Source organism: Meleagris gallopavo, chromosome 3 (genome assembly GCF_905368555.1).
Source record: "Meleagris gallopavo chromosome 3, MGAL_WU_HG_1.1, whole genome shotgun sequence".
NCBI classification, from domain to species: domain Eukaryota; kingdom Metazoa; phylum Chordata; class Aves; order Galliformes; family Phasianidae; genus Meleagris; species Meleagris gallopavo.
Window position 1 is genome coordinate 12,914,250 of NC_139406.1, and position 21,762 is coordinate 12,936,011.

The window sequence follows — 21,762 nt, forward strand, 5'->3', positions numbered from 1 at the left end:
ATCTTGTTCCATTTTAAAGCAAAATCCAAAGTTTTAGTTGTGACTGCATGTATGAAATACACTTTACAGCTGCTGGTAACAATCAAATAATTGACTCGAAACACTTCAGTATGTGAAACTGGATTAGGTAGTGATGTTTATGTGCTCTTTATTGCGCTGACACTCAGCCAGATAGCTGGCTTGCAGCTGACAGTCTGCTTTGAATGCGTCTGTGAAAGCTGCCTACGAAAAGCAAGTTCATATATTCTTTGTGGAAATGGCATATGGAGCTGACTGAAAGAAATCCTCAGTTCCACTGGAAAACTTGTGGGAGTTGACAAGTTGAAAAATTTTGGAAATCTCCACATAACGATCCAATTTTTGCTTAAAAATAGCAGCGTGCTCTGGTGCTTCATATTACCAGCCTTGCACAGGAAGGGGGAGGGGTGGAAGGGGAATTATGAACAGTGAGCATGTGAGACATAAAAGGAATATGAGGCTTTGCATAGGAGCTGACTTCTGCAGCAGGTGCCCTGTGTTTGGTAGCAGCATAGTTCCTTATCGGCACCTGCAGCTGAAAATCTCTGCCGAGGAGGGCTGCAAATACTTACATCTCAGTTGCCAGTGTCTGCTTTGGAGTGGTTTCTTTTTCCTCTTCTCCCTCCTCGGCTAGTTTTGTGGGTTTTTTCAGCCACTGTGGGGATGTGACGTGAATAAAAGAGTGGAGCTCACCGCTTTTCTGCAAGCGTTACTATCAGCTGCCTGAGGATAAGGGAAGCAGCACGAGCCCTGTTCTTACATTCAGTCCCTGTTTCTTAGGCTTGTCCTTAATAATGAGACTAAGAAATGTGATCTTTTGAGCGTGCCTCTCTTGCAAAGGAGGCTGGAAAGCATGTCTGTTGGGAAGAAGAGACCTTTGCAATAAGCTCTGTGGCTGTAGGGAAATAATATATGCTATCATGTAACATATATAATATAAACCCATCTCATCTGCTACTGAAAGCTCTGAGAAGCTGTTTTCGATCTCTAAGATATTTGTTTATGGTTCTGTTGTAGTTCCTAGAAGTTTCCTTGTTCACTGTTGGTGTTGTGCAATTGGTCAACTGATGTCTTAGTCAAGAAGTAACAAATCACATGGTGACCCTGCTTAATCCCACCTGAAGTTAATCTGCAATGCAAAGCTGACTGAAGAATCAAGTGGTTTTTAGTAAGCAGGAGGGTGGGGAAAATGGAACAAGAACTAAAAATGAGTGGGAATATTTAGAAGGCATTGCATGATTTGTGCTCTTTGTAATACTGGAATATTATGTCCACTCTGGTTTTTAACTCTATTTCTCTCTACTTCCTTTCTTATTTTTAGGGTTGGTCGACGGCCCATACTGCTCTTCTCTGTCATATTCATTTTGATATTTGGACTGACTGTGGCACTCTCAGTGAATGTGACAATGTTCAGCACACTCAGGTTTTTTGAGGGGTTTTGCCTGGCTGGAATAGTCCTCTCCCTGTACGCATTGCGTGAGTATACCTTTATACCCCATCCAAATGTATATTTACAGAGTATATTTGTTCTGGAGTATATAGCTGTTCTGGGGCATCCTGCTTTCCTACAAGCAAACAGTTCTGAATCATACCCTTTGAAAAAAGCTTCAGCCTTTGTTTTAATAACAAAGTAGGGATCTTTACAGCTATCTCTTTAGGTTGCTACGAAGCAATGCTAAGTTCACTAGGAGATTCTACACTTTTCCTGTCTGGAACTATTCCAAAAATTCCCCTGCTACTTGCAGCTAAGAGGTCTCTTGTCCCTGCCTTGGATTGTGAAGTGCAGCAGGAATATGTGAGATGAGGAGCCCGATGTCTTCTTATCAAGGCTTCTTGATTCTGTGTAGTTTTTGTTCGTGTGTTTTTGAGTATTTCAAGGGGGATAAAATCTGAGAGAATCTTGAAGGAAAGCCTGTGAGAAAAGTCTGTGTACTCATAATGTCTAGGGGAGATGCCTGGTAAACTTGTTGCCAAAATATATGGAAGCCCTCTCCAGAGGCTGTGCCTTCAGAGAGTGCACGTGCGGTGCTGCCAGCCCTGAATGTGTCGCTGGGATGCACTCCAGGGAGCTCTGTGTGCTTGTGCTTCCTTTGCTGTTTGTGATAAACGGGTAGTACACCACCTGAGGAAAAATACATCACTTCCTCCTTTTTATTATGGCTCTGGAAAAGTATTGCCTAAATATATCCTGGGACTTGCTGTACAAATCTTCATAAAATTTTATTCACTTCCTATCGTAGATGTTAAATCCTTATGGGTTATAGATACTGCAGTATCCTCACTCTGTGGAGTATTAAGCTCTACAGTATTTGTTTTTGTGTTCTGAGACTGTGTCGTGGGGAAAAGAACCTGACTGGAATACACAACAGTTTGTTCTTTGCACTTCTTTGTAGTAGACAGTACAGTACCCAAGAGAGTTTTACTTTTTTTCCTTTGCTTCTCTTGCCTTCGGTGATATAATCCCACTATGGCAGTGAGGTTGGACTAGGTGGTCCCTTCCAGCCCCTACAATTCTGTGGTTCTGTAATTCCTAGCAAGAATTCTTCATCAAAAAATAAAACTATTATTGAAGACATGAAATCTTCTTTTGTATTCCCCCCCCCATCACACTGTATATAATATCAGTGAAACTTCATTAACCCTTTTTCTTAGTGACCCTAGAGGTCTTGCTAGAATGAAAGAAACCAATGGAGGCAAAGTTGTTGCTGAAGCATAATAGCATCAAACCTAATCTCTGCTGTCCTGCTGTGGTTGACTCCAAATGCTCTTCATGATCTTGGCTGTGAAGAAAGATCTTCCCTTCCAAGGACAGCTCTTACCAGTAGGATATTCAGATGAAATTTAAGTAGTTTGGATTTTTCACTTCTCATTGAAGTATGTACATTTTTCTTGGTTGCTTTGTAGTTAGGCTTTTTAAATTTTTTTAAGAGAGTCATTGCAACTGAAAATTTTTGTTGGGATATATATAAAAAAAAATTCCATTATGAACCTGAGAGAGTCTGTGTTGTGTTGGAGTAGTTTGCCAGAAAAGGTCCCATTCAAAAAAAAAAAAAAAAAAAAAAAAAAAAAAAAAAAAAAGCCAAGGTTGGTCCATGCTCTGTTTGATTCAGATCAAGGGCTTGAATTTGGTTTCAGGCCCACCCTCCACCATAATTGAAGTGTTTGCTTATAACTGCTTATGTGAGTTTACCCATTGCAAGTGGGCGTGTGTCTGCATAGGTATTGCAACCTTCTGTGGAGTCCTCTTCTGTTTCATAGCCTCCTTTCTTTATATAATGGTTTTGGTCTCTTCCACCAAAGCTTTGGGCCCCAGAATTCTTACTTGGTTGCCCTGAGCAGAACAATAGAAAATAGAAAGTGTATTCAGCCAGAGAGTCACCAGCTGAAGTTTCTGATGCTACTGTGCAGAAGAAAACTCTACAGGATTGTACAGCCTGCAAAGATAATTAGTCTGCCACAGAGATTCTCTTTACACTGTGTCAAGCTTGCTGGTTATGCTTAGATTTATGGCCCGCCTCAGGGAAATTGTAAATAATTATCCTGATGCTCAAGGAGTGGGAATAGCACCAAAGTGCTGCCTTTATAACACAGAGCTGCTGAACTTAAGTAGCCTTCACTGTTCACACAGTGTTCTGCCCAACAGCCTAATGTGGTTTTCCTGTGGGTCCCTGCCAGTGTGCTGCGCAAGCCCTGGGACAGGCCTTGCCTTCTGTGCCACTGCAGGCTGGCTTCAGCAGTGCTGTGAGTTGGCTTCTTGTAGGCTCCGCACATTGGAGAGGAGGCTGCAGTGAGATCCTGTTTGGCCTGTTTTCTCAGGTGGCAAATGTGACAGGATGTATGGAAATGGCCTCATGTTGCACCAGCAGAGGTTTAGATTGGGTATTGGGAAGAATTTCTTCCTGAAAAGTGTGTTTAGATATTGGAATAAGTGGCAGAGTCTGCAACCCTAGAGGGTTTAAGAGACATGTGGATGTGGTGCTTATGAATATGGTTTAGTGCTGAACCTGGTAGTGTTGCGTGATGGTTGGACTTGATGACCTTAAAAATATTTTTCCAACCTGAATAATTCTGTGATTCCGCACAGCATCTTGTTGCTCGGGACTTAACAAATCTAAGTTTCTTTAGCTAAGATGAAAAGCTGTCTTGCACTTGTTTTAGTTTTTGTCAAAACTTTTGCTGGGAAAGGATTTCAGATGAAACTTCTGGTGAGCCTGCAGGAAGAGATGGTCTGTGCACAGGTGCTGGCACTTGCTGTGAACAGGGCAAGCAGAGGAGGAATGAACCTGGGATTTTTCTTCTCAGTGCTGCATTGATCACCTTGTTTGGGAGAATAAGAGGGAGATGGTTCTTTTCACCTGAATAAACTACAATTCTATGAAACGGGCAGATTTGAGAGGCTTTTGTTTCATGATGGTGCTTCCCACCTCTTCTGCTCAATGTGCTGTGCACTACAGCCTGATGCACAGAACTTGGGTTGCTGGTTTGGTGGCTGTGTTGGCTGAGTAGGAGAGTGCAGAAACAGCAGGATGGGCATCTCACATCACCTGGGTGCAGGGTGCTGTAGCCTGCTGTCAGACTGAAGGTGAGGGGCTTCCAGTTAACCCATTGGGATGGAAAGACTTGTGGCTGGTCCTAGCAGGAATTGGCCTTGAAAGGGGGGCAAAGGGGAACAACCTCAAGCAGTGCCGGGGGTGTCTGAGTGCTGCCTCAGCTGATGCCTGCAGGCCTTTACAGCTGGTGAAGGTGTGCCTCCCCACAAATAGCTCTACTGTCTGGCTGCCAGCCCTGTGGGACAAAGTATGCTCAGCAGATGTGGAAACCACAGGAGTGAGCAGCAAATGTGACTCCGGAGAGCATGAAGGGAGTGGCTGCTGGGTCCCTCTAGCCTGGCGGGGATATTGCTGTGGCCTCACACTGCACTTCCCTAGGGCTGGGTTTCACAACCCACATGTGCTGATGCAGGAGCTGGCAGGGCTGCAAGCAGGAGGTCTGCACCCATGCCACTGCCAAGGCTGTGCTGGCATCAGTAGTTGTGTGGGGAAGCTGTCCCCGTTCCTCCAAGGACAGGGCAAAGATCCTGCCGTCAGCAAGATATGCCTGGCAGTCTCTTCTCACCTGCCTTTAGGTGTTTTCTGGGCCTGGGGGTGCATAAGCTGTCATTACCCATAGCAGAAGCTGGGATGATGGTGTTAATTACATTTAAGAAGGAGGTGGGGGCGGAAAGTATTTTTCTGCAGCTCCCATAGCAGCACTGGTGATCACACCTGAGATCAGGCAGCAGGAGCTGTGGTGTGGGTTTGCAGGCTGTTTCATGGGTGGCTGAACTGCAGATTAGACTGTGAAATTAGAAAGCCTAGGCTTGAATGGAACAGTAAATAGGCTCTGAAAATAGCTATGCTGAAAGGGAGACATCATCTCTGCAGGTTGTAGGGAGGAAGCAGGAGTGTACCTCTGATGCGTAGTAGTGGGATGAGTAGGCACATTGTTTTCTCCCTTTCATTGGTTGGAGGAAAAAGGTAGAAACACAGTGAAAAATAATAGCTTGTTTGGAAAGGCTGAAGAATGCTGGCAAGGGTTTCTAGACTGGTTAAGATGCCCAGCTGTGATGTATCTTTTCTCATTTGTAGTTAGGTCAACCTAACCTGTTACTCGTGAAAATTACAAGGCACTGACCTGAGAGAGGCTCAGTGTGATTTCTTAAGCTGCCTTTTTTGTTGTTGTTGTTTTTGGTTTTTTTAATGCATATCCTGGAAAGCTGGAGCAGCATGCTGGAAAGCTTGCTAATGCTGAAGAATGAGCTAAGAAGTGTGTGGACTCAGGATGCTGGGCTCTGAAGCACCTCCAAACACGCAGCCCTCAAATCCAGTGGAGCTGGAATGGTTTAAGCAATAATTGCTCAAATTTTTATTCTCCATTTTCCCCTCCTGACTCTTCAGCAGCAAACATTGTCTTGGTTAGGCAAGGCAGGTGCTGCAGGCCATAGGCTCCAAGCCTATTCTGTTCCATCTGAACCAACAAAATTAAAAATGCTGTAGTGCCTTCTTCAAATCAGGGGAAGTGGAAAACATCCGGCTGTGTTCCAGTGCACTGACATGTGCTTCAGTTCTGCAGTAACACGCAGTTCTCTTGGCTGACACTTGGTGATAAGAGCAAGGTTGTTAAGCCACCTACCTTCTGTTTACATAACCAGCCGCCTTCTGCTCACGTAACCAGCCTTCTCCTGTTCTGAGTCATCCAACTCAGGTCTGGGAGGGGTGATCACGGAGGGCTCTACCGCACAGAAATCCCTCTAAAGAGGCCATTGATTGCTAAATGATTTGGACCTATTTGGTAGAATTAAGTTGTGACTCCTAATAGTCTACTGGCCTCCTTCTCCTTGGTGATTCTTTCCCTTTTTTGCTGTTCAGAGTGGTGTGGAATCTTCTAGAGATATACTCCTGCCCATGGAGTACTGTCTGGGTTGCTTGTTTTAACCTCTGTGCGTGCCCTTGGAGCACTGAACACTTTTTCGCAAACTTTGGAAATGCTGTATTGTTTGAGGCAGCCAATTTGAAATAAATGTGTATCAATTCTTAAAACATGCCTAAGGGGAACAGTATTCTCTTTAGATCTCCTCAGGAGGTTACTATGAGAAATCCTACCTTCTGTTGTTCAGTTTCTTGTAACTGATCATAACTATGATGACATTTCTAGGGATTTTTATTATTTCTTTGTTTAGTAATGGTGAGCAGACCCTTAGTACTGCTGTATGTCTGACATCTTTGCGGTTAATCGTGCAATTGTTAATGCTGGAAAAGACCTCTAAGATCATCAAGTCCAACCATCAACCTATCACCAATGTATACTTCCATGATCTGAGAAGTGTTTCTTCTCTGAGAAACACAAGTGGATTGGAGACAGCGGTGTGAAAATTCTGTCAGTCATGATTTTTATTTATTTATTCTTTTTCCTGGCAGGAAACTGAATCTGCTACAGAAAGCTTCCTTTGTTGAAACCATGCATGTGCAGCCTATTCTGCTAAGTCTGATGGCTGACTGAGTTTTAGCTGTCCCCTTCCCTTGGCTGAGGTCTGTCCCCCTGCATCCCCACAGAACCTTTAAGCTGGTAGTGCAAGTGCTGGGAATGAGATGGGCAGGAGAGCTCAGGAGCTGCCTGGAAGGCAGTCAGTACACAGGCTTGAGCTTTTCCCAGATGTTTCTTCCAGTGAGGCATGGATGAATGCACATCTTGCTGTTACTTTCTGCTGCAGAAGGAGGAAATCATAGGTTCATAAATCACCTACGAACAGTGTTTCACTTCCCTTTCCTACTTTTCCTTACAGACTTGTCAGAAAAATCCAAGTGGCAGCAGGATGTGCATAGAGGAAAAAAGTGTGTATGTGGAAGATGGATTTAGCAGTTATCTGTAGTGGCTTAAATATTAAGTCCAGCACCAAATGTCAGCACACAAATTCACGTAAATATTTGTGTCTTTCAAGAGGAACCGTAATTTAACAAGACTAGCCAAATTTCCATCCCTAGTCACATGGACACGACTCTTATTTTCTCACCTATAAATAACACGACCCCATGGAATTTTTTTTTACTAGTTCAACTTAATTAAATTTCACTCAAAGCCGAAGTTTGCAGGCAGTGCTCACTGCACTATTTCCAAAAATGCATATTATTTTGTCAGATATAATAAAAAGTTCACTTTTGTTTTAATTCTTGCCTTTATTTATGTGATTAAGTTCTGTAGGCTGACAACATGCTACACCAGTTCTCATATAACTCATTTTTCTGCTCAAAGTTGCACTGCATATGTTTTTTTTTATGAAGCACATGCTGCAGTTATGAGTATGAGCTATGTTTTTTGAGAACGTCTCATCCCCTCTTAAATGAAATGTACATACAACCATGTAGTTCTTACGGATAAATTTAGGCACAAGTGTTTGTTGCTAGTTTGAAAACTTGTTTGCTCGCATTCTTCAAATTCTGGCTGTGTTATGAATTATGAGACAAGATATCAGTTCACTGGATTCTAGTGAGCAACACAGACATTTTGCAAGCACGCCTTCTGTTCTACAACCTGAGCTTAACCTGGCTCTTTGTAGGCACCCAGTGTGTTCAGTACTGAATCTTTGAGCTGTTGATCATACTGAGTTTAGACTTAGTTGGGTGATCTAAAACAGGCAGTCTCCTGGAGAAAAGAGGCGTTTGAAGATGGCAGCTTGGTTTGGAAGTATGGCTATCTCCTGATGAAGGGCTTCTGTGCTGAAGTGTGAATGGGAGTGTGGCTCACTGTTAGCTTCATCTGTTTGGGATCTGCACTTCTGTGATTCAGGTTGGATTAGGAAAAAAAAAAAAAATCATGCATTGGAACAGACTGGCCAGGGAAGTGGTAGAGTCGCTGTCCCTGGAGATGTTCAAGAAGCATGCAGATATGTGGGACTGAGGGACATGGATTATTGTGCCTGGTGGTGATGGGTTGATGGCTTGGCCTGATGATCTCAGTGATCTCTTCCAACCTTAATGAGTCTGTGGTTTCCCTGGCTCCTGGATGCCCAGTATCTCAGTCCAGCTTGTGTTAATAGGAATTCAGATCAGATAAACCATTCTTGTGGTTTCTCTCTTCTACCTTTTAGTCCTATCTGTGGCAGAGATTGCCTTCTGTAGAGGCATACTCTTAGTTTGTGTGGTAAAGCTTCAGTTGTCTCCACTATAGTCATGCACTGGGGTGCAAATACATCTCCACCAGTGGCTTATCTCACATCATCAGCATAATAGGGGGCATGCATTTCATTCATTCTTCTATGTGCCCTCTGAGGAGGGTAATTGCTGGCAGAGGGGGCCAGGGAGCACTGTTCCTTAGCTGTGGTTGAGGAGGCATTTGGTGTTGTGGAGGAGGGCAAACCCTGCCTGAGTGCTGCAATTAACAATCATCTGTTGGAAATAAGTACCCGGTGCTGAGGCTTAGGTAAGTTGCTTTTCATGCCAGCTGTTATCCAATCATTCAGACTAATGGTGTGGAGAAATTAGGAGGGTGTTTTCTCTGTGAAGCATTTAGTTCAGCACATATTTAGGCTCGTGGACCAGGAATCATTGTTTAAAATAAACAGATTAATGAATCTGTCAAGTTTTCTGTGTGGTGGGGAATGCAGTGCTGCTCTCAGCTCCTCTGCAAGGCCCTCTTCCAGGCACAGTGATGTTTTCACCTAGATCTTGGTGCTGTGCTGGAAGTATTGCTGCATCCTGGCAGAACATGGTTTGTGACTTCATAAGGGAGGTTAGAAGCAAAAGAAGCACCAAAAACACACAGGAAGCAGAATCAATAATGTTAGACAGGGAAAGCAATTTAAGAAGAAATGGTTTTTGGGCTTTGTGTTTTTTTTTTTTTTTTAATTATAGCAAACAAAAATGGATTGAAGGCAGGGAGGAAGAACAAGAGCAACTTAAAAACTGTATGATGGCAGAAGTAGCTTGTATGTTGCAATTGCAACCAGCATTTCTAATAAAATCCCATTTTGGTTTCCTTTATAGCTCTGTCTTGAAAAGGGGGTTTAATCTCAAACTTGACAGACTTATTTTTCAAGACAAAAACAGATCTGTTTCTAGGAGGCTTGAAGAAAATTAATTAAAGAGCCTCTAGTTTATAGAACCATTAAAAATAACTCTGCTTTGAAAGTTAAAGAAATAAAGCTGTCATTGTTAGTCATTGATTGGAAAAATGGCTTCTCATGTATCTGTGAAGTAGAGAAAACCAATTACTGCACTTGAGCATTTTGGAATCTGGACAGGAGAAGCTTTGATTATACAACCCTTGTCTCTACCCGTGTCAGTCTTTTGAGATGTTACACGTGCAGTTAGAGTTATGGACCATCCTGTCCTGTTCTTGCTTACTTCATTCTTAGTGGCTGTGATACATCTAGGAGAGAATATGTGCAGTTCAGTCTGCACCTTGTAAGCTTTTAACCTGATGGATTCAACTTTTTAAGGAGACAAACTTCATTCTTCTTGACCAAGTGTTACATCTCAAACTAAAAATAAAAGATAAGTATCTGTGCAGTTGACATTTGTCCTGACATTTTAGTCTCCTTCCTTGGCTGAGCTTAGGTGCTTCAAACAGCTCTGGAGACAGTAATGCATGGCAAGGCAGAGAACAAGAATAGCCTATGCATGACCCAAAGAGGAAGAGTAAGGAAAATAGACTACGTAGTGTGTACAACAGCTGTGTCTTCTCTCTTCTTCCTGGTAAGAGGGAATGTGACAGATAACTTTTCTGAAAGAAGAAATCTGCTCCTATCCAGCAACAATGAAAGATTTTGTATCCTAGCTATTTCGGAAACAAAAACACAGCCAAGAGAAGCAGGCTGTGTGTCATGCTAGTCTGTGCAGATCCAGGCAGTATTGCCCTCCTGGTTCCTTGAGTGCCTGGCAGCACTTGCATGGGACGTATTAATGCCTTTTCCTGCTCAGACATCTTAGCGTGAGGTCTGTTGTGATGAGAAAGCATCTATCTTTGCGGTGTTTCCATCCTTATTTCAGCCCAGGTGTGCTGCTGCAGCGACCCAGCTGCACCATGGTTCTGAATGCAGAAGTGGAAATCTCTGAGAGAGGTCCCACTGGCCCACCCAATATAGCTGGTGGGCTTTTTATAGAGAAGATACAGATCTCCTCCGTGCTCTGATCCCTGGAAGTATCTAAACTATCAAAATTGTACTGCTGAAATAGACTGAAGCATTTTCCCTGCTGTTGGAAGGAGATACAAATTTAGCTTGCTGTGGTGCCCTGCTCTAGATGCAGTTTCATTCTTGAATGCTTGTTGCAGGAACCTGAAGTCTGGAGATTGTCCTGTTAAAAACAGATTGGTCTGCTACAAGTCACTGTGAAGTTTGCCTTTATTCTGCATGGCTCATTCTTGAACATGGAATTTCAGATGTCTTTCTTACAGGCTTTTCAGAGATTATACTGTGTTTAATTGCAGCTTGGCAGATACAGCAGGTGTAATGTGTTAGCTAAACGTGTGTTCTTGGACAGGTTGACATGTCCTCCCAGGATAGCTGACTGTTTGCAATAGTAGCAGATGGAAGTCTTTTCGTGTCTTCTGGGCATTAGCGTGCATTGGAGATGAGTGGATGAACTGGCAGCAGGGAGAAAGACTCTTAAAAATGATTTATAGTGATCTGTACAGCTTTATTTACTTCAGCTCTTGGTGTGAGGAAACTTGGGTTTGTATTTGTTTAAAACTTCTAAAACTCAGTTGGACAACCAAATATGATCAGGTCTTGCCTATGAGACTTCCAATTTTCTGGCTGGCTTTTCTTAGCAACATCTAAATTAGTGAATAAATAGAAGCCTCCAGTCTGCTGATGACAACAAATAATGCGTGATTCAGAGTAAAACAACTTGATTGTGGACTTGGCAACCCTAAACCTTTGGGAGCAGAAATGCAGACCATCAATCTGATATTGCAATACTGGAAAGGCTCATGAAAGGTCATTTTGTTGCTGTTCTTTCAGAAAATTAAATGTTTTAAAGAGAGGACTAGGTTTTATTTTTGGCTTTAGAGGGGAATAAGAAGTTAAGACTGAGGGGCAGAAACGATATTGCTTGTAGCTAGTGTAAAGATGCTGAAAGGTTCACTTTGCGCCGAACACAGCTCATATGACCTTGGTCTTCCCCAGAGTCTTTGGGATTTTTATAGGTTTTGGTGTGGTGTTTTTTTTCTCCCCTTGTTTTTTAATAAATTTTTGATTGCTTCTTAGGTTTTGCCTGACAATGTCTGACTACAATGTACATCTCTATTTTAAAATAAAACTGAGTAATACAAAGGGAAGTTTCTGGAGTCTTGCATTTAGGCTTCAAATATCGCCCATATTTTTTTTGCTATAACTAGTAGTACCAAAAAGGAAGGCTTTCTTTCTCAGCACTGGAAGGGAGTAGCACTTATTCTTTGGAAAAGACCAATGAGAAATATGGTCTGCTGCAGCACACCTATTAAGAGAAATTCACTAAGATTTATAGAAAAATATTTGTCCTGATGATTCTGAATCAAGAATATTAATTTGCAAAATATTATGCATAATTCTAACTTCAAATAGTAGAATTTTGACTTAGGTTTAAGGTGTTACTGTAACAAGGTTAAATACCAAACCAGAATATCTCCATTTTTTTTCTGCTGCAATGCAGTTATGCTTGTACAGTGTATAGCTGGGTGTGAAGCAGTACTGCTGCTATAAAACCATCAGACAATTTTAAGTCAGTCATTTGGTGTAAAATGTGTTAGATGGAATATCACTGTTTTTTCCGGTGATCCTTAAGGAAAGCATAAGAACTGTGCTGTGGGTGTGATGCCAACAGATGCTGTTGCTCAGTGATCACAGCCATACTTTCCCATTGCTGTGATCGCCGTGCAGGAGAGCTGCATTTTTACTCTTCGGCTGCATGCTGACTCCTGAGGATGAACTCGCATGGAGGAGCTCCTCCTGCTTAGCCAGTTTTGTGCTTGAAATCAGATGTGCAAGACAAAAGGGATTAAGGAAATTCAGAGGCATGTCTTGAGCTATTACCCTCTGTTTTAAGAGATGTGCCTTACGCTTGCTATGAGATTGCATCAGCAGTGGAGTTGGTGCAGCTGAGGGAACACACCTTTCCTTCTCACACATCTATTGTCTGTGTGTGTTGAAAATGAGCTGAAAGTAGATGAGGCTCTGGTGTACTGGAGAATACACTTCAGGTGGAGTGAAACCAAAAGGAAGGAAATCACAACATTGTGCTATGAGAAGGAATGGCAACAGCCTTTGGACCCCAGTAAAGGAAGTTAAAGAAATGAAGGCTGGTGTGCATATATAGCCTCTAGCTAAGCTTGCATTTCTCACATGGGAAGGGGGTGAAACTCTCAGCTCGCTGTTTTTGATGAGTCTTTTTTTTTTTTTTTTTTTTTTTTTTTTTCCCCTTCTCCATTTGGAGTTCTGAAATTTTAGCAGGGACCAGCAAACATGGGTGTATGAGTAAATGGAGGAAAACAGATAAAAGGTGCCTGATAAAGCACTAAATAGAAGCCATGGCAGATGACTTACAGGAGGGGAAGGTTGCCTAAAAATATGCACATTTCTTTTGAAAGCTGTATTGCCTTAACATAAACGTTCTGCAGAAGATGCTTCATTTCCGTGGCATCTCTCTATGCTGTGGAAATCGTAAATGTCTTGTTCTGGGTCAAATTTAATTTCTGCGGTCTCTGAAAGTAATGCGATGCTCATAAATGTAATATTTATTCCATTCCTCATGCCCAGTCTCCTGGATCGTATATTTTTACTGCAGCCTTCTTCCTTGCTGATCTACTCTGTTGTATCGTGGGAATTCGTAGGCAAAAAGGACAAACTTAGGTAAAAACAGATGTCAAAATAAGATTTGTCGTGGGATAGAGACTCCCCATCCCACACACACAAGGTATATAATCTACTGTAGGCATCTCCTCTTTTCTATTTCTCCGCGTGAAGTTCTTAGCAATGAACTGAGACTGGTTTACAGAAGATGCTGACTGAGCATAGTGTAGAATGGCCTGAGATGTTCTCAGAGATACCTTGTGTGCTGCATGGGTGTGAGATAGGAGAGACAGTTGTTTCCCAAACTGCAGACATCAGTGTCAGTGTGTGTTTGTACCTGATAACCAAGCAAGTATTCCTTCTTCTGCTCATTTAAATGAGGATTACGGCAACAGTCCAAAGCCTTTGGGCGTGAAGTCAGAGCCTTTTTTGGGAAGCTCCTGGAAAGCCTTTAAATAGTGCAGCAAAGGCAAGAGCTGAGAGGCCTGCCCCGCTCCTACTGTCCTGGGCTCTGCTGGAACTCGATTCTGGCGGAATATATTCCCAAGAACCGCTCTTAATGATTTTGTTTCTTCTGTATTTTTTTTTTTGTGTGTAGCGTGGAATCATTTATGCATGTATTTCTATGTACTTTATCCTCTAAAGGTAATGTCTTTAAGGTGCATAATGAAAGGTTGTCAGATACAAATTGTGAATTTAGTTACATCTGATGGTAAAATGGTCTCAGATCAGGTGCTAGATCTACAGGCAGACAAAACTGGCTCCTTGCTGCTGGTGTGCTTGGCTCTATTGGCAATGCTCATGTTCTGTGCAACGCAGGAGGAGAGTGTTTTTTTTGTGTATGTGTGTGATCCTGTGCCATTCTCCCTGCCTGCACTGCCCTGAATTTTGCTGCCACTCTTTCCTCTCTCTTCTAGGCTCTCCTTCCCCATTTTTTTTCTAAGTATTTTAGGGAACGTTGAGCCACTGTGACTCCCCATGGGGCAGGGACAAGGAGCAAGTCACGCATTTATGTGTCACGATGGATTTGCTGATGGCATTGCATCCTCTTTTGATCCAGTGGAAACGCTTTTCACCTGAGCAAAGTCATATAATGCTGTGCCTGTCTGCCTCACTACTGGTGGTGATTTCCTGGTGATGGCACTTAATGGCTTATGTCTATTATAAGCTTCAGTTGGATTCCCTGGACACAACAGCGTGATCTGTTCCTCCGCTCATCGCCACCCCTCTGTAGGGCACTGTGGGTGCTGGTAGCAGAGAAGCTGGCATTCTCCCTGCTTCCTGGGTTCGGTTTCTTTGCTGGCACAGCTTCTTAATGAAACACCTGATGAGTCAGTGTGAACTGATCTCACTTGGGTATAAGGCTGTGATCTCCTTGAAGGCCAGGGACGAATTCTCAGCATCGAGGATGCTGTACACCAAAAAGATCATGTAGATTTATAATTCTGTACTTGTAGGGAGAGCAGATTGCTAGCGGAAGTGGCACAACCAGAAGGAAGAATGTCCCCTACTCCCTCAGGCAGCCCTTTTACATAAGAGGGACGCTCTAGATGTGCATATTGAAATTGATTTCATCTTTCTGCCCCATTAAACAAGCAATTGGTTTTCAACAGCAGTTTGTAGATGAATCTGAGTCGTCAAAGCAGACTGATTAACTGGAGGACAGCCAACTTAGCAATTGTTTGTCATCTCCTGTTTAAAGCTAGCTGTGTACTTGGATATACATTTCAGAGGCTTAAAACTTCTCCCCTCAAGAGACAGTTCAGTAAATTAATTTGTTGAGAAATTGCTGAGGTTTCAGCATCTGTACCAACTTTTGGATTTAACTAAGTACTGGAGTTGCTGGAGTTGTTCATCTCAGTGACGTGCAGCAAAGACTGGAAGACTTTATTTGTGCCTCCTTGCATCTTATGTTTATGAACGGATGGTTTGGAATTCAGTTGGATCAAATGCACTGAAGTGAAACCTAATTCCAGTCAGTTAATAGCAACTATTTCTCATTCAAACAAATGCGTTCTGCTTTTCCTCTCAGAATTAGATGATCTGAGAGCACAACTGCCTGTTTGTATTCTGAATATCTGAATTTGGGGTTTATTGGAGACTAACCTGACTTCTAAAAGGCAATGGTGCTAAGGAGCGTCTGCTCAAATCCAACAGGTCTTATCTGTAATCTCCCAGTATTTGTCATCTTGATTAGTTTAAAGGAAAAATACAGTTATTTAAGAGTTCTTAATCTTCACACTCTCTCTGTTGGTTTGTTGGTGAGTGAAGCAAATAGATGGGGAGTGCAAGGAGAGAAGGTGAAGGGAGGGAGGAAGCTGCTACTGCTGTGCACAGGGTGCCTATTACTTATATTTTCTAATTCACTTCATTATTTCAAAGGAGAATTAATGAAAATGTATGGCTGTGATGCTACCTGGGGGAGTGGGAACTGAAGTAAAACTACAAATGAAAATGTAAGTCTGGAGCACTTACCAGTCTATATCAGTGACAAGTGGTATCTCTCAGGTGTCAGTGCTGGGACTGATGCTCTTTACTATCTTCATCAGTGATATCAACAGTGGGATCAAGTGCACTTTCAGCATGTTCGCAGATGACATCAAGCTATGTGGTGTGGTTCACACACCCAAGCGACAGGATTCCATCCAGAGAGACCTACACAGGCTCAAGCAGTGAGCCCAGCAGAACCTTACGAGGTCCAACAAATAGAAATTCAAGGTCTCCACCTGGGTTGAGGCAACCCCTGCTATCAGTGCAAGCTGGGGGATGAAAGAATGGAGCACAGCCAAAATGTACTTGTGGATGGCAAGTGTGCCCTTGCAGCCCAAAAAGCCAACTGTATCCTGGGCTGCATCAAGGGAAGCATGGCCAGCATGTTGAGGGAGTGCTCCTGCCCCTTTACTCTGAGCTCTGAGACCTCATCTGGAATGCTGTGTCCAGATGCGGAGTTCTCAGTACAGGGGAGATGCAGACCTCTTGGAGCCCGTCCAGAGGAGGCCACAAAAATGATTCAAGGGATGGAACACCTCTGCTTCAGCATGAGTGGTGTGAAGCAGGAGGACTCTGTACTTGCTCCCTGTGCCAGTACTCGTTTTCTTCCTGAGATCCCCTTGGGTTTTCTAGCAGTATTCTCTGAGCTGAGCAACTCCTGCTTTTTTTCAGGTGGGAGAGTCACAGTTGTGTGCTGGGCTTTGTCCTGCCCACTCTTGCACTTCATTCAGTCTGGTTGATATTCACATGGCATGAAGGCAGGACTGGCGAAGGCATGTTGGGGAGAGGAAGGACAAAGAAGCTTTTTGAGATGAAAGGAGTAATAATGTGGTTCTGGTTTAGTTTCTAAAGCCTAAGGAGTGGGAAGAGGTGGACAGAGAAGTGGAGAGCCCTATCTCTAACGAATTGTGTTTCCAGCTAGTGCTGATGGCCATCGTAAGCCCTTTGAATTGATCCCCTCCCTGCTTTGTTGTATTCAAAAATATGCAGAGCTTAAATTCTGAAGGTCTCAGCAGTCAGGCAGTGATGTCAAAGTGGAGACTTCCTCAGTGCTGGTTTTTTTTGCCTTTTTAGCCTTTTTTTTTTTTTTTTTAGCAGTCCATGCAGTTAAGTCCACCAGTGTTGCCTTTGTAGCTGATCCAGTGTTTTGCCCTGGTTTCCAGAAGCAAAAGAACAGGGTAATATCATTCTGCCCCGTCTAACTGCTTTTAATCTGGTTGGGGCGCTGCTCAGTTGCCAAACAAGATTGTATGGGTTGCCTGGAGCAGCTCAATTGTACAGTTAGTGCCTGGCATCGGTGGGCACCTGGGACGGTGTTTCTTTCTGAATCAACAGAGAAAATTGGTTAAAACGAAGCCTGTGCTCCTCGATTCCCTGCAGTGCTGTTAGTAACTGTGCTCATGATGAGTACTGGTTAGTATTGATGGCTGGTAGAAAGAAAAGTATTGTTTTTCAGTTTGGTGCTATTTTAGTCATTTGTCAGTTTTCAGCAGGACATCCAACAGGCAGTGGTGCGCCGTCAGAGCAAAGTATGCACTTCCCACTGTGATCACAGAAACGCACAGCTCTTCATTTCAGACATTGGAGCACGCACATTGCTAGGATTGCTGAGGTCTACAGTTTAGTTTGGAATGCTGCTATAGCAGCGATGCTTTGAGTCATCAGAAATACTGCCTGTTTGTTGTAAAGCTGTATGCATTTTACTTTAGAAACAAATTAATTACTGATTTTGTTTTCAAAAAGTAACTTATTTTAAGGGATGGCTGTACAAAAACAAACCAATTTCCTGCTGTCCTGCAGTTTGTGTTGTTGATATGAAAAACTGTGAGTTGGAGTGCACATACTTGAGTATTCTTCCTTCCTGGAACGGAGGAGCACAGTTTAGTGCCAGCATTAGACCACACTTCTCACTAAGAGCCAGATCTGTGTGCAGGGCTCTGACACGCACACATTCACAAGAAATATGTTGTGTTGCATGCTTTTTTCCTTACGCCACTGACCTGTAGCCACACTGTTCTAGAGGTCATAAGTTGCCTCTTGTTTTCTTCTACTTTTGAGAGGATCGGTTTATCCATTCTCCCTGGCTACTCAATATGCAACACCAAACTGACTGTTGTCTGTAATTATGATTTCAGCTGTTCTCAGTTTATCGCTATTTATTTACCTTGGAAACGGGCCAGCGTTTTCCATGGGATTATTTCTCTTTGCTGAAGTAGCTGCAGTCAGGATGGCTAAGGCAGAGCAAAGCAACTATTAGTTTTTAGGCACCGAAGGCCAATTCAGGACTTGGAAGCCTTTAATTTACACCCCAGAATCTTTTGCTCCTTAGTGTATGGGAGCTAGAAAGTGCTGTTGCTTGCATATATTCACCTAATGTTTTGCCTCCCTTGAAAATGTGAGAAATGCTGCAAAGATTACTGGTGTGTTATAAAAGCAGAACCTGCTGTAGGAAGTGAAGTTGTTACTTTCTGGTTAACTTCCAGCAGAAAGGAACAAAAGGAGCTTTTTCCTGTGGAGGGGTAAAGCTGTGATAGGAGGAAGAGCCTCAGCAGGCTGAGGAACTGCAAAGAAACTTGTGGAAGGGGGACAGCATTTTGCCAGGGGAGCATGAGCACACCTAACGAAGCAGATCTCAGTGGATGGTGATTGTTTCTTAGCTCACTGCAGTGGCTGTTTTGATTAGGCTTTCCATTTGTGTTGAAATGTCCTGAAGTCTCATTGGTGCAGGTAACAAGTGTTGTTTCTCCTGAGGTAATGGCTTTGCTTATTTGAGCCAAAGGAAGACAGGAAGCCAAGTTAATTTACTGTGGGCTTCATCTATGAGGTTTCTGGTGCCTTTTTTTTTTTTCTATAGTGAAAACTGGCAGAATAGAAAAAGGAGTCTTTGTGACCTCATGGCTGAACAAAACAAGACTGCTAATTATGTTTAGGAGGGTTGCTTGGATTGTCATAAATATTTCTGCTTGCATTTAAACCCCCAGACCTTCTTTTTTAAGAAGATAAGAGTTCAGGGTGGATGTCACTGCAATTTATGGACTTCACTCCCTGTTTTTGCTTTGGCGCTGACTTCTGTGTGGTTTTATTTGGGCAGGCAAATTGCTGGGTGAAACTACCTGACCTGGTAATTGATGGAGCTGGGCAAATGGAGGGTTTATAATTGCCTTGTCCCAGAAATGAGACCTGAAGTGTTATCTGACTTTGGCTTCCCTTGCCCTCTAGCTGCTGCCTTTTGAGTGCTGGGTGCCTGGAGGCCACCACAGGAGCAGCAGTCCAGTATTTGGGGGGCAGTGGGACCCCAGGGGGGGTTCCCTTGCTCTCTTCTCCTTTTTGTAAACACAAAGTGAGTGGAATGCTGCAAAGTTTGAGTCACCTAGTATTTCACTATAATGAGGAGAGGGAGAGGAGGAGGAGGCAGCTGGATTCAGATTTCCTGTTACTCTCTCTCTTCTGGCTCAGTTTCTCTACTTTCCTACTCCCTTGCTACATGCCCTTGTGATCCCCTCTCAGGCTGTGCTGTGCTGCACAAGGAAGCCTTTGTTGTAGATGAAGTTGTGGTATTTGTGTGTTGTGAGAAACACTACAGCAGTAATCTATATTGGAGGCTCCAGGCACTTCAGAGCACTTCAGACCTGAGCTGTATGGCCCACACTCCTGTGAGCAAAGCACGGAGCTGTAGAGAGGCTTCAGGCAAATGGAAGGGATGCTGCAGTGCCAGCCAGTGCAAAGCATGCTGGTGGTTGCTGCCATGTAGGTGTTTCTTCAAAGCAACTGCTGTGTGTCCACACAGCAGCAGAGCAAATCTTAAGATATCGGTAGAAGGGAAGAAACTTTCAACAGATCAGTCACACAGAGGTTGCAGGGAGCATCATCCGCTTGGAGAAGGAATACTTCCTCCTGGGGGAGTTCCACCTGCAGGGTGCTTTCCTACACTCACAACTCCCAGTCTGCACTGTGTCCAGCAGCCCTCCCATTCTGCATTTGGGTGGCCTCTGTTATGCCAAAAGTCATTAAGAAAAGCTGTCCTGGTAAGGCCACAGGCACTGCATGGAGCCCTCTTTAGAGAGAGCCTGTTGATGCTGTGCTGCAAGTGTATCTTGTTCAAAGGCTGCACTAATTATAAATCAGTCTTGGGAGATGAGAGTAAAAATATCTTCAGTTGGCTTATCTCTGTAAACAACCTGTGATGCTATTTGGAAACATGGCACAGTTTCTGTGTTGCAGGGAATACACATGCTGTGCGTGAATGACTTCAGCACAGCCATGGTGCAGAGCTTTCTCCTGGTCCTGCCTATGAACAAAGCAAGAAAGGGATTTTTTGAATTTCAGAGTGCTGATGAGATGCTCCATGGTGCGATAGAGGGAGACATCTGTGTTTTCCTCAGAACTGGAGGAAGAAGAGGTGTTTATACCAAGTGCCTCCCACCTTTCTTTCTTTTAAAGAAACAACAACAAGGAAGCACCCTTGGAGTACCCCTCTGTTCTTGCTGTATGGATTTTGGTAAAATCTCTCCTGTGCTTGTTGACCTGTGTTCTGAACTATACTTCTTATGAAACAGGCCAAATACAGGCAGAGAAGCAGTCGATACACCTGCTTAAGTGCCATCAGTTCAATGCTTTGGGACTGCATTGATAGTCTTGAGGGGAGGATGCCCGAAGTGCACAAAAGGATTTATCATCAACTGGACTAAATTATTCATTGGGATACTAAAAGAAGAGCATCAAAAATGTAAACTGTGCACAACACGCTGCAGGCTGTACCAAGCTAAAAGACAGGTAATCTTAGGGAAAAGATGGAGGATTTAAATTTGCGTAGCGCTGCCAGAAGATGTTTCAGCACAAGGGCAATGCCAGGTATTCATCACAGTTGTACTCGTTTTTTGGTAGCTTAAATACAAATAGGGCTTAGTGTGTATTAACAATAGGTTACAGCAGTGTCAGTTGATGAAGAATGCTGTAAATCTTGTGTACAAGCAATGTAAACTGGAAGCTTTTTGCTCCTGTTACTTTGTAATTTCCCAAGGCTTTCTCATGGGTTTTTCTCCTCCCTGTTTGTCTTGCGAACACTTAACTCAAGTTTTTGAGATGTCATCCTCTTGTGTTCCCTTCCTCTATCAGCTCTGTTTTCAGTTGTTGAGTACTTTTATGCTTGAATCTGTCTCCATCAGAATTTCAAAAACTGGTGTCTTCCTTCTTTAGTTCAGACTCTATTTAACTACCTCACTGAGTATTGGCAGTCTGATTGTTGAGTGTTTTACAGGAGGTGGGAGTCTTCTTTTGCTAGGGCATGATCACTTGCATGTATCCTCTCTGCATTTCAGAGTGAAGATGAGTGCTTTAGATTAGGTGAGTGATGAAGAGGCTTCTTTCTTCTTTTGTTTGGTTATTTTTAATACTATTGTAGAAATCCTGGATTGTAGAACCAGAATTGTGTTGTGCAGAATTTCAAAGCTGGTATTCTGTTTGTCACTAGTAATGCTTCGGGCAAAATCCCTCTCCTCATGAACAAGGTCTTGCCATAATCTTGATGACAAGCTCAGGTGTTACAACAGTGGGATTTGATTACAAAAAGTGCCAGGGCATGATTAGAAGTAGTTTGCATTCAGGATGATAGTTAATGTGCTTGAAGTTGGTCAGCTTGGAAAAGAACTTGAGCATTTTGGGGATGAAGATGCTTTTCTGTGCTTGTTCCCAACTCTCCCCTCTCTCTCTCTCTCTCTCTCTCTCTCTCTCTCTCTCATATATTAATTAATAATAGTCTTTGTGTGGGTGAAGATTTGTAGAACCAGAAGTGAGATGGACTAGAAATGACCTGGGATCTTCTGCCATTCTGCATGTGTATATGTTGCTCCTAGACAGCCACAACAAAGGAGATACTGCTAATTATTTTCCAGATTTGATGGAGATATGAATTTAAAAAAACTACATGAATATTTTTGGAAGACAAGTTGAGC

General features: G+C 43.1%; 1 protein-coding gene across 2 annotated transcripts in view; it reads left to right on the plus strand.

Moving 5' to 3' along the window:
* The window catches only part of SLC22A23 (solute carrier family 22 member 23), a 99,329-nt gene that overhangs the window by 18,960 nt on the left and 58,607 nt on the right, over nt 1–21,762 (plus strand). For both annotated transcript variants that reach the window (XM_085220276.1, XM_010708408.2), the window contains exon 3: nt 1,340–1,494. In XM_085220276.1, coding sequence (XP_085076402.1) covers nt 1,340–1,494 — 155 coding nt within the window. The remainder of the gene's footprint in view (nt 1–1,339; nt 1,495–21,762) is intronic.